We start from the raw sequence: 12,549 nt of genomic DNA on the forward strand, positions 1-12,549 counted from the left end.
CATTTTGAGATTCAGTGTGTCAGAGGATACAAATTCAGGGGACATAGTTCCTAGTATGGGATGGAACTGATGAAATTTTACTCTGCAAGTTTGGCCGAACAGGTTTAATTAGCTTATATCCTACTTGAGGGATGAGATATGTTTCAGGTGATCATGTTTTATAAATTTGTACAGCAAAACATTTAAGATACAAGCAGTAACCCAAATTTGCATAGATGTGTGTGATATGGACACAGGATATGTAGGAGACCCTATGGTATAAACGAGAAGAGTTTGGACCTTGGACCTATGTGGGTTTTATTTTACATTATGATTTTAGTTCATAAAAAGATTTTTTAACTTTTTACTATCTTTAAATCTTAGTTTCTACAAATATAAAAATAGAAAAAAATTGGTAAGTTACTTAATTCATAACTTTGGGTTGTACTTTAAAAATGGGGTAGTAGTAAAGTGTAAGTCACAATGATATTCTAAGGATTAAATAAAATAATTAATGAGAGAGTTTAGTATGTAATAGTTATTCAAATATTGGTGTCTTCTGTCCTGGAAATTTCTGTCTGGTTGTATGACTTGTCTTTACCATGAGAAAGCTGCTCATAGAGGATTTTACACATAAAGAATGCAATAAATGTCAACAGATAAATCTATTTGGAAAGAAAAACAAAACTAGCTTAATGTGTGGGGGAAGAATTGCTGATAAGTGATTTAAGCATCTGTAGAATTAATACTCCTTGAAATTCTAACAGTATTAATTTGAGTTAATCAAACACAAATTGTGGAACTTTTTATATATTAGTTTGCATTAGTTTTACAAAAACTATGAATAATTGGAGGGATATGTTAAAAGGAGGAATTGATGGTGTACCAGAGATAATACGAAGATCCTGCTATAAATCCAAGAATAAAGAAAAAGACATAAACTCTGTTTGTCCCAAATCTTGTGTAGGCCAACTTTTTGTAACAACAAAAATAGCTCATATTAAAAAGAATTTCATAATAAGTAGACCTATATACAAATAGAATACTTAAAAATCTTTTAATTATAATATATATATAAAATTTACTGTTTTAATCACTTTTAAGTATACAGTTCAGTGACATTAAGTACATTCACATTGTTGTTCAGCCATCACCACCATCCATCTTCAGAACTTCTTCATCTTCCCAAACTAAAACTCTATTCCCATTAAACAATAACTCACCATTCGCCACTCTCCCAGCCACTGGCAACCACCATTCTGCTTTCTGTCTCTGTGAATTTGACTACTCTATATAAGTGGAATCTTAAATAAGTGGAGTTGTACAATATTTGTCCTTTCATGATTGTCTTATTTCACTTAGCTTAAGGTCTTCAAAGTTCATCATGTTGTACATGTGTTAGAATTTTCTTTCATTTAAAGGCTGAATAATATTCCATTTCATGTATATACCTCATTTTGTTTATTCATTCATCTGCCAGTGGACATGGGTTGCTTCTATCTTTTGGCTATTCTGAAAAATGCTGCTATGAAAATGGCTATAAAAATGCTTTCAGGTCCCTGTTTTCAGTTCTTTTGGATGTATACCCAGGACTGGAATTGTTGAATCATATGGTAATTCTATGTTTAATTTTATGAGGCAGTTCCATACTGTTTCCTAGAATATGTTTTTGAAGAAGGAATTTTATGAAAGATTTAAGCATCCAATGAAAATTTCATTTGAGATATTGTGTTTCCCAACTCTAGAAGTGTCATTTATTTCTTTCTTAGGTCTTCAATTTCTTATTATGTTCTTGTTTTCCAATGTATAATCTTTGAGCTTATTTCTAATAGGTCTTTAAAAATATTGTTTGCTAATTACATCTCTATCATTTCTGGGTACGTTTATATTGACTGACTTTTGTTTGGCTTATGGGTCATATTATTCTGCTTCTCTTAAGGTCTAGTAATATTTTTTTTTCTAGGTCAAACATTGTGTTACCTTGTTGAGTGTCTGAATTTTGTTGCCTTCTTTTAAAGAGTGTTTGTTGAAATTTGCTTTAGCAGACAGGAAGTAATTTACAGATATATTTGAGGCTTCATTTTGAGTTTTATTAAGGGAGGTCTAGAGTAAGCTTTACTCTGGTTCTGTCATATAGCTCTACTATTACAGTATGATCCTTCTGTGATTTCTACTGAATGCCCATGTTATTTAATTAGATCTCTTCTCTCTGGCTGGGCTCCAGCTTCATGTTATCTCTGGCAGGTTAGAGATGGCTAGCCTGGTGGTGCGTGTTAGCCAGCATCCACATGGCCCTCAATGATCCTTAACTATTGGTATTCATGTCCTTATGTATTCCCCACTAACATTGATTCTGGGCCAGACTGTTTGACCAATAGAATATGACAGAAATGACAGTGAGTAACTTCTGAAGCTAAGTAATTAAAGGCATTTCATATTACTCACTCTGACAGAAGCAAACTGCCATACCTTGAAAATGCTCAAGAATTCCTGTGAAGAGAAACCGAGGCCTCTCATTAATGGCACTAACTTAACACCGAGGTGAGTGAAGCATCTTGGAAGTAGATCCTCCAGCTTCAGCTGCTGTTCCACATCAACTTCACAGTAGACCCTAAGCCAGAACTCCTGAAATCCTGATCCACAGAAACTGCAGGATAATGCATTAATCTGCTCAGGCTGCCATAACAAAACATCATAGACTGGGTGACTGAAACGACAGAATTTTATTTTCTCACAGTTCTGGGACTGAAAATCCAAGTTCAAGATGCCAGCAGGGTTGATGTCTGGTAAGGGCTATCTATCCCTTTAGATTGCAGACAGCCACTGTCTTGCTGCGTGCTCACATGGTCTCTTCTTTGGCAGATCAAGAGAGAGCTCTCTGGTGTCTTCTTATAAGGACACTAATCCTATTGAATGAGAGGTTAGCACTTTTTCAAGTGAATTTGGGGGGCATACCGACATTTAATCCCTAAAAGTTAGTAAATGATTATTTTTATTTTACGACACTAGGATTTAGGGTGATTTCTTATGCAGCATTAGATAAGTAATAGAAATTTTGGTATCAGAAATGGATTGCTGCTATAACAAAGCCTAAAACCTGTGGTAGCAATGCCATTGAGACCTGTTGGCAGGTAGAAATTTGAAGATATCTAAGGAAAGTAAAGAAAATATTATTAAAACCTGGAAGAAAAGGATCCTTGTTATATAATGGCAGGAAATTTAGCAACACTGTTGCCGGCAATAAAATGGAAAGTAGAAAATGTATCTAAAGAAGGGGTGCTGTAACTAGAGAGATTTGCAAGCAAAGTGTGGAGGGTGCCACCTCGTTTCTTTTTTACTGCTTACAGTAAAATTCTAAAGGAAAAACTTGGATATAAAGGAGCCGGAAGTGCTGGGTTAAAAAATAATTAAATCAAAGAAATAAATTCCCACCTCTCCAGATGGTGTATGATGTTTAAATTAAAAAATAGCTTTTAGGCAAAGAGAAAATCATGGCAGGTCAGGACAACATGTTCTAATAAGGAAACCTAGAGTGTGATTGGAAAATTATTTGCTAAAATTGTTTAAAAATTTATAGCAATGTCTCAGAGAATGCTGCAGTCACAAGGCCCACTCGGAACTTTAAGGGCATGACTCATGGATCCCTCATGTTAAACAGTAATTTTTCTGGGAATTTAGGGACATCTTCCCTTAGCAGCTTCAGAAGAAGCCCTAAATAGAAAAGGTCTTATCTTGACAAAATTTGAGTATATCTTTGTCTTATAGAGTGAAACCCAAAGAAGGCCCACACAGTTTTTGAAAGGATCAAAGGCAGTATGAAATAAAGAGAGGCTGTTGTACTCCCAAATATTGAAAGTCAGAAATTAGACTGAAAAAACTACTCAGCTGTGAACAGGCTATCTTTTATGGAAAAGGAAGGTTCACTAAGAGGGCAGAGCCCAGAGGTGTACCCTACAGCCACAACAATCATTCCTAGATACTTGTAGGACTGAATTCTAATAAAGAAATAACCAACAAATATCTGCATAGATTCAGAATTGCTGTATAGCAGTAACTTCTAAGTATTTTCAGTTTCCCTCCAGTTTAAATAAAGTCTAGTGCTTGCCCTGTCTATGTGTATTTCAACATTACAAGTGTGTGTAAAGCAGATTTGTCTCTTCATGTTATAGTCCTTCGTAGCCTTCATGTTAAGATAAATTGTATCTGAGGATTCTAATATGAGATGTACTCAAGGAGCCTTATCTATATCTGGACCTGATTCAGGTGAAAAAATGCTAGGATTTGAGCTGTTGCCTTAATGGGATGAGTCTTTGAGGCCTTGTGAAAGAATGAGTGTATTTTGAATGTGAGTGGGGCATAAATATTAGAGCCAGAAGATGGATTGTGGTTCTCAGCATCCAAGAAGGCTCTCAGAGATTAACACAGAATGGCCTGTGTGGCCAATAGAATATGACAGAAGTGATGGTATGTGAAGGCTAGATCATAAAAAATGTTGCACTTTTTTTTCATGTTACTTGGATTGCTCATTCAGGGATGAGCTAGTTCCATACTGTAATGATACTCAAGCAGCCCTTTGGAGAGGAACCGAAGCCTCCTGCCAATAGCTAGCACAGCCATGCAGTAAACCTCCTTGGAAATGGATCCTGCAGGTCCTGTGAGGCTTTTGAATAACTGTAGTCCCAGCCGCATCTAACTGTAATCTCATTAGAGAGCCTGAGTTGGAACCACCAAACCAAGATGCTCTTGAATTCCTTACCAACAGAAACCATGAGAGATAGATGAACATTGTAAGCCACTAAGGTTTAGGGTGACTTGTTACACAATATTAGATAAATAATACACAGTATTTAATCCTAGGTATGTGTAGATTACTCATCAGCAACAAACTCAAGGGATCACCTATGTAGATTTCTGGAACTCTCTCTGCGTAGCTTCTTATCTGGTACTCTGCCTCGTGAATTCCAGCCCACTTGGCCTTCCCGAACTTCATTTTCTACTTTCTTAATTTAGCAAGACTACTCCCATCTACCTGGATTCCTTCTCCCTGTGCTATGGTCCAGAAATTACCTCTAGACGGCAAACCAGGGTATTTTAGGACTCACGTCATCTGCTTTCCTTTTCTTTTGGATCACAGTTCTGTGGTGCCTGTTCTCTAGTGTCTAAAAACAGGTGTTTTATAGATTTTTACCCCCCAGTTTTCTGTTTATTTATAGTGGGAGGTGAAGTCTGGTACCAATTATTCCAACATGGCTAGAAGTGGAAGTCTCTAAAATTGAATTTTTAATTTAGCATAGGTGATTTACTTTTTAAATACTTTAGTTGTTCCAAATAATTAAGAAAAAGTTATGAAACTTATAAGTTTAGTGACTTTTAAATTTTCCTATGTGTTTCCATAATGTTTACTAATATAATGAGATTTCAATGTAAAAGAGATTTAAATCAATTAGACATTTTTAATTGGAATTATTTAAGTCCCACTCTTTTAAACATTCTAAGTACATAAAACAGATTCATTAACACAAATACTAAAATCATAGACTTGATTCTCTTAAATACTTCTATTCTAAATTCTAAATCTTCATGGATAAAAAATGACTAATCAGCAACAAAATGATATAATCTCAAGCAATTTGGGAGGCTCCTTCTTATTACATAGCTGAGCTTACCTAATGACCATTTAGTGACATGCCCAGATTGTCAGGGACAGATTTGACTCATTAAACCCTACTTATCAAACACATGAACTATAAAACTTTAGGTACCGGTCTCCTAGCCTTCTTCCTTTATATAGTACAGTTTCCTGGTCTACTTTTCAAAGTTTGCAACTCCAAGCCAGGCTGCTGTAACACTTGATTGAATTTTGCATTTCTTTTAAGCAATTTTAATGACTTCTGTCTAGTTCCATAGATTTGGTATACTTGAGGGACTACTATATTTTTTCACATTATTCTTAATTGGTTCTCAAACCTTTTGGTTCCCTGAGGAGTACAGCTCTTTTAAATTATTGTGGACCCCCAACCAGCTTTCGTTTACATGGTTATCTCTTGATATCTGACTTATTATCAATTAAAGTAGAAATTTTAAAAATACGAATTTATTTAAGATAAATCTGTTACTATTAACATAACATTTTTAATGAAAATGACAGTGTTTTTTAACTAAAAATTAGAAGGATTGCAGTGTTTTACAGTTCTGCATATGTTTCTAACATCTGACTTAAAAGAAGTCAGCTGGATTCTGTTCTCTTTTCCTGCATTCAACCTGCTGTAATCTTTTATTTTGATTGAAACAAATAAACAAAATTCAGCCTTATATATGTGTATAGATGAAAAAGGGAGAACATTGTAGATGCGCTAAGATGACAGGTTAGAGAAATCTTACAGATATTAAAATATTTGACATTTTGAACTTTCTGTTGCTTTGACTGTTTGCTATGCTTCTGTTCATTCTTCAAGCCCCCCCCCCAGCAGCAGCACTTCCATTCTCGAATTCTTTTCAGGCTCCCAAGACTGAATACTCCCAAAGAAGGACTCATCTTTGTTTTATTGGCCATTATATTTTAGCCTAGCACATCTTCCAAAATCATTTTATTTAACTCTATAATTCTATTATGGTAGTAGCTGACATATTTTGAAGTTATAATCTCTACATTTTAAACATGGGGTTTTAATTTCATTTTATTTGAGACAACTGTTATAAACAGCTGCCTTAGAATCAGAGATTTTTATTCAAATCTATTTGGCTAGATAGCCCAAAAGTGTAAAGAACAAGTTGTGATTTAGCACACAGAGGTCACATGTATGATTTCTCCTCTACTTCTTTTATCAGTTCTTTAAGAATAACAAGAGTCATAGTACATTTAATTTATCACTGCTTTAATAGAAAATGCGAAGAATTCTAGGAAGCTATTGTGATAGTACAAAAAATAATGACCCAGTGGCAAAAAAAAATGTAAGAAATAGTGGACAATGCTTCAATATTCTACAGAAATTATAGTTTTACACTGTAAAAGTTTTTAAACATGTAGGTAAAAATATAAATCTATTGTAAAAATTGAAACATTAAAATATACTACATTGCATTACAGATTTTTTAAACTTTTGCATAAATGACATATACATATTTTTGATGGTTGCTATTTTCATGTTTTTATAGATTATTTATATAGAGCTACAAGAAACATACTGTTCTTCCCTAATCTTTTAAATCCTATGTGATATTCCAAATTATGGATATTACAAGCTTTGTTTAGCTATTTCATATATTCATAAATAGATACATACATTTACATCTTCCTACTTGCTGGGTCATGTTTATGTTTAATGTTCATTTTTCTTAGAGCACTCTTCAAAGAGATCCTTGTAGCTGCTGATGACAATTATAATAATCTAAATATAAATTATTCTGCAAAAAATTCAATTTCCTTTTCACAATTTGAAGGGAGAGCAATACTTTGAACTATCTTATATGTAAGTATGGTGAACTGAGGATTGCAGTATTTTGTTACTGTCAATGCTGGCAGGTTATATAGGTCAGCATATCCAGGGGATTTTTTGGTGGTCGTTGATACGGTCTTTGTTCCTCCTCCCCACCCTCACTCCTACTCTCTTATCTAACAGACATTTTACACATCTACCACAAAGCAATTGCTTTTATTTATTGGCTCTCAGCCTATGGAGTGGACAAACATCAAAAGATAAATAGTAATACTTGGTGTTAAGTGTCCTCAACAGATAATGACAACTTGTGGAGAAAAGCAAGATTAAGTCATGAACTCTTTGTAGAGTTCATTTATTTATTCATCAATTCAACAAATATTCGAAAGCCTACTAGGTGTTGGGCCAAGGATATAACAGTCAATAAAACAAATACAATCTCTACTTTGGGAGCATTTGGCCTTGGGAACCTGGAAAGAATTTGTGGGAGAATTGCTGCTGCTGTTGGATCATCACAATTGAATAGAAGTATGACAAGTAAAATGGAAGGAACATATATTTTAGACAGAGGGACTCAAATGTGCAAAAGTACAAAGCTGTGGAAAGATTATGAGAAATTCTCTGTGTCAAGGTTATAGGAATGGAAGTGGCACATGTGGAGACCAAAAAAGGAGATTGGGGCCAGATATGAATGCCAAATGAAGGAATTTTGATTTTTTTTTTTCATGTAAAGCTTTAATGAACCCATTAGCATTTAAAAAATAACAGCTGAAATCCATGACACTGATTTTGTATTTTCATTCTAATTTAAATTAATGATTTGATTCATTATATTGATCTGTTAGTCTGCTTAGACTATAATTGATGTATGATAGTGGCTTTTTTTTATAATCTAGGATTATTTTTGTTTCAGCCTTTACCTTACGAAAAGAAAATATGGAAATGTTTGAAGCAGTTGGTTTTTTAGCTATGAAACTTGGTGTGATTCCTTCGGATTTTAGTTACGCAGGCCTGAAAGACAAGAAAGCCATCACCTATCAAGCAATGGTGGTTAGAAAAGTGACTCCAGAAAGGTAATAAGACATTACTTTATAAGAGAGAATTGTTCTTATTGCTTCAAATAAATAAATGTAAGATTAAAAACTCAGAATAATACTAAGGACATATTAACCTCATTCTCAATATTCACTGGCCACAGGCTTTCCAAGCAGCACATTCTGCATATAATTATCTTCTATATAGTTATGTCTAAAATTTACATTGAGGACATGGTTCCATAGCGTAGTGGTTACCATATCTTCTTTACACGCAGAAGGTCCAGAGTTTGTGTCCCAGTAGAGCCACAGTCCATAGTCTATGGCCATGCTACCCTGAACAAGCTGGATCCCGGCTGATCTCAGAAGCTAAGCAGGGTTGGGCCTGGTTCGTACTTGGATGGGAGACCACCTAGGCAAACCAGGTGCTGTAGGCATAAGTAATAATAATAATAAAGTAAATAAGTAAAATAAAATTTATATTGGCAATATAGTTTTAGGGTAGAAACTTTGAAAAGCAGCTGATTTTTTTTTTTTTTGCTATTTTATTTTTTATATATTTTTTTAATTGAAGAAATGATTTAAATTCCCTCTGCTGCCCCCCTGCCTAAATTTCCTCCTCTGCCCCTCCCCTCTGGTGGCTGATTTTAAATGATCTAAATTGTTTCTAAACATCCTGTTCTATATTCAAATATAAGTTCACATTTAGGACAGTGTTTTACAAATCCCTTTTTCTAATTACTATAATACTTATATAACTTTATTGTTGTGTTTTTTTGAATTTAAAATAAATCTTTGTTAAATAGACTGTAAAACACTCAATTTTAGCCTCTCTTCAGCTTAATCAAATATTAAATATATTTTTGTAATGAAAAAAGAAATACATGTTAATTGTAGATTTAGAAAGTAAAGAAAAAATGTACTGTATAAAAAAAAGTCACTGATAATTCCACTACTCAGAAAGAACCATGATAACAGTTTGATATATTTCCTTCCAGACTTTTTTCAGAGACTGTACTACATACATACATACATTGTATATAGACATTTTTTATGCATGTGAAAGTCATATTGTATATATATAATTTGTATTTTACTTGTAAAAATAATATTGTCTTATTAAAATTTGTGTCATGAAATATTTCAAAATTATGTTTATTACATAGGCTAATTTGTTTAACATCCCCCTAGTTTTAGATATAGAAATTAGTTCCAATATTTCACTTTAAATAATACTGTGATTAATATTATTGCACTTAAAATCTGTGCATTGTAGATATTTTTCAAAATATGTCTTTAGGCCAAAATTCAGCCTAATTTGATGTAATATTGATACATTAATCCTTAGTCATAAGATGTTTCAGTATTCAATATTTGCAGGTAGACACATCTAAGCTCTTATATAAGGGTCAAAAATTATGTACATGATTTTGTCTTTGTGGTCAAGAAGTGCAGTATAGGTAAGAGAGGAGGATGTTAATGTTAAACGATATTTAGTTGTTGAAAGCTAGTTTTTAATTAGCAAAGACAAGAAATATTAGTTCTAGGAGGATTTAGCTTATAGGTATGGGATTTTAATTACCTTTCAAGTAATAGTAAGATTTTATCAGATGCAGAAACTCTGAAGATACATTTAGAGGAGCAGTAAATTAAACAGTCTGCCTAATAAAACAGATAGTTACTATAAGGACTATGGAAAATATGAATGTAGAGAAAAAATTATATCAGTTCTTAAAGGATCTTAAAAGTTATCTCAAGATAATTGGAATCCATTCTTTAGATGTTGGGGAAGAATTGAAAGTTTAAGTGAGGGATTATTCAGAGTATAATTTTAGGAAACCCTCTGGTGCTAGTAGTTCTTGATAATGTTGGGAGAAGAGAGACTGAGGAGGAAAGGAACAAAGTCGGTAAGAGCAGGAAGAACAGGAGAACAGTTGATTTCTATCATTTGAACTAATGAATCAAAAGGCTTACACCAGAAAAGGTATATGTTCCAGGTCTGAAAATAACTGGTTAATATAATTTTACAATAATGGGTTTTTAGTGCACATTCGTTGAAAAAAACACTGACTTTAGAATATTCCAAAAAAATTTTTTTTCAGTATCCTAATGTAAGTGGTTACCTGGCAACTGTCATTTAAAACTTATAATAATTTTTGAAATGTAAAATTTCACTGAGTCTATATGATTTTTCATTTTTAGGTTGAAAAATATTGAAAAAGAAATTGAAAAGAAAAGAATGAATGTGTTTAATATTCGGTCTGTAGACGATTCCCTTAGACTCGGTCAGCTCAAAGGAAATCACTTTGATATTGTCATCAGAAACTTAAAAACCCAAATAAATGATTCAGCAAACCTGAGAGAGAGAATTTTGGAGGCAATAGAAAATGTTAAGGTAAGAATACTCAATTTGAAAATAGAACATTTCAGGAAAATCTTAATAGTCCTTCTGTTTACATTGAGGCAAGAAGGAAAACTTTTTCCTTGGTACCTTTTGTTTCATTTGCATGTATAATTATTTTTTAAAATGATAACATGGCTGTTTGGCTTATTTTCTGTTTTCTTAGTACATTTTTGTATGGGAAAAAAAAAACCCAACTTTAATGTAATTAAAAAATAAAATGTATAGATTTCCCCAGAGATGGAGGGAATAAAAATGTCTCTATAAGAAGAATGATTTTTAGCATTTGTCATATAGAGTATTATGTTATGGAAAGGGATTAATATTTTTGGAAACTTTGTTCAGTAATTCTTTTTAGAAATCTGGTAATTTGGCAAACTATTTTTTAGAATTAGTGCAATCTTTTTTCTTTTAACTGAATTTTCAATTTTGTTTCAATGTATACAAATGACAAATTGTATACATTTTATATCTTATAGCAAAAAAATTACTTAATGTATATTTTTAAATGACATTTTAAATGACATTTGCCAGGCATCTAAATATGCATATACAACTATAGCTTTCAGTTCATTATCTAGGCAATGGGTCAGCAAAATTTTTTCATAAAGGGCCAGATAACAAATATTTTTGGCTTTGTAGGCATTTGGTCTCTATGGCAACTACTCTATTGCCATTGTGTTGGTCTAGATCTGACTCCATTGGCAGTTAGTAATTTGCCAACCTCCTATTTAGACAAGTAATTCTTAACCTGGGGGCCTTACAAAGTCTCAGCAGTCAATCTCTACTCCCAGGCCAATTAAATAAGAACATTTGAGGATGCTCTTTAGGCATTAGTATTTTTTAAAAACTCTGTAAGTGACTCTACTCTGTAGCTAATATGAGCAATACTGATCTAAGTTTCTAACCACAAAGACCTTTTTTACACAATTTTATACTTCTCTACCAGGAAGACAAAAACTTGTTTTTAATCAATATCATGCCTTATAGTCAGGAAAATATCTTCAAATTAAAGATGTTTAATCCAGCACATTCACCTGTATATAGGCGTTCTCTGATTGTGTAGTCTTTATATGGTTGTTTTTCCCTTTTTTCTAGACCTATATAAATTTTTCCCCATGAAATGCTATCTCTTACGGAAAAGACGGGGTACAATATTGTGATTTGTAGAAATATATTTTTGGTCATTCACATGCCACAATATATTTCTCATATATATTTGGTCCTGGCTCACAGCTCCCAAAACCCTTGTAATTTCCTAAATCTGGAGAGTGATAGAGTTGTCTTTTGTTAGGTTAATGAGGTGACTTTTGGCAATCACCAATGGTTGGGGGCTGTTTGTCCATGGAGCCAACCAAGTGATTAGAAAATAGTAGTTCACAGCACCACTCCTGACCTCTTGGGGAGATGGGCTGGAGGTGGAATCAATTGCCAATGACTGGTGATTTAACCAGTCATGCCTATTTAATGAAGCCTCCATAGAAACTCAAAGGGACAGGGTTTGGAGAGCTTCCAGTTTGGTGAACTCCTGGATATGCGGAGTTCTGGAAGCTGGAAGCCTGAGATCAGGTTGCCAGCATGGCTTTCTTACTGTGTTCTCATGGCAGAAAGAGAGTGAGCAAGCTGCATGGCCTTTCTTATAAGGGTACTAATCCTATTCATGAGGGCTCCACCCTCATGACCTAATTACCTCCCAAAT

General features: G+C 33.6%; 1 protein-coding gene and 1 pseudogene across 11 annotated transcripts in view; both read left to right on the forward strand.

Annotated features, from left to right (window-relative positions):
- Nucleotides 1–12,549, forward strand: part of PUS7L (pseudouridine synthase 7 like) — a 40,183-nt gene that overhangs the window by 4,495 nt on the left and 23,139 nt on the right. For 9 of the 11 annotated variants that reach the window (XM_016146466.2, XM_036236863.1, XM_036236868.1 and 6 more), the window contains exons 3-4: nucleotides 8,329–8,488; nucleotides 10,652–10,844. In XM_016146466.2, the coding sequence (XP_016001952.2) occupies nucleotides 8,329–8,488; nucleotides 10,652–10,844 (353 nt within the window). Of the gene's footprint in view, nucleotides 1–2,428; nucleotides 2,521–8,311; nucleotides 8,489–10,651; nucleotides 10,845–12,549 lie in introns of those variants that run through there. The other 2 variants (XM_016146462.2, XM_016146468.2) reach the window with 2 other exon arrangements.
- On the forward strand, nucleotides 8,768–8,886 carry LOC118614747 (annotated as a pseudogene).

Source organism: Rousettus aegyptiacus, unplaced genomic scaffold, assembly GCF_014176215.1.
Source record: "Rousettus aegyptiacus isolate mRouAeg1 unplaced genomic scaffold, mRouAeg1.p scaffold_m13_p_2, whole genome shotgun sequence".
Classification (NCBI taxonomy): domain Eukaryota; kingdom Metazoa; phylum Chordata; class Mammalia; order Chiroptera; family Pteropodidae; genus Rousettus; species Rousettus aegyptiacus.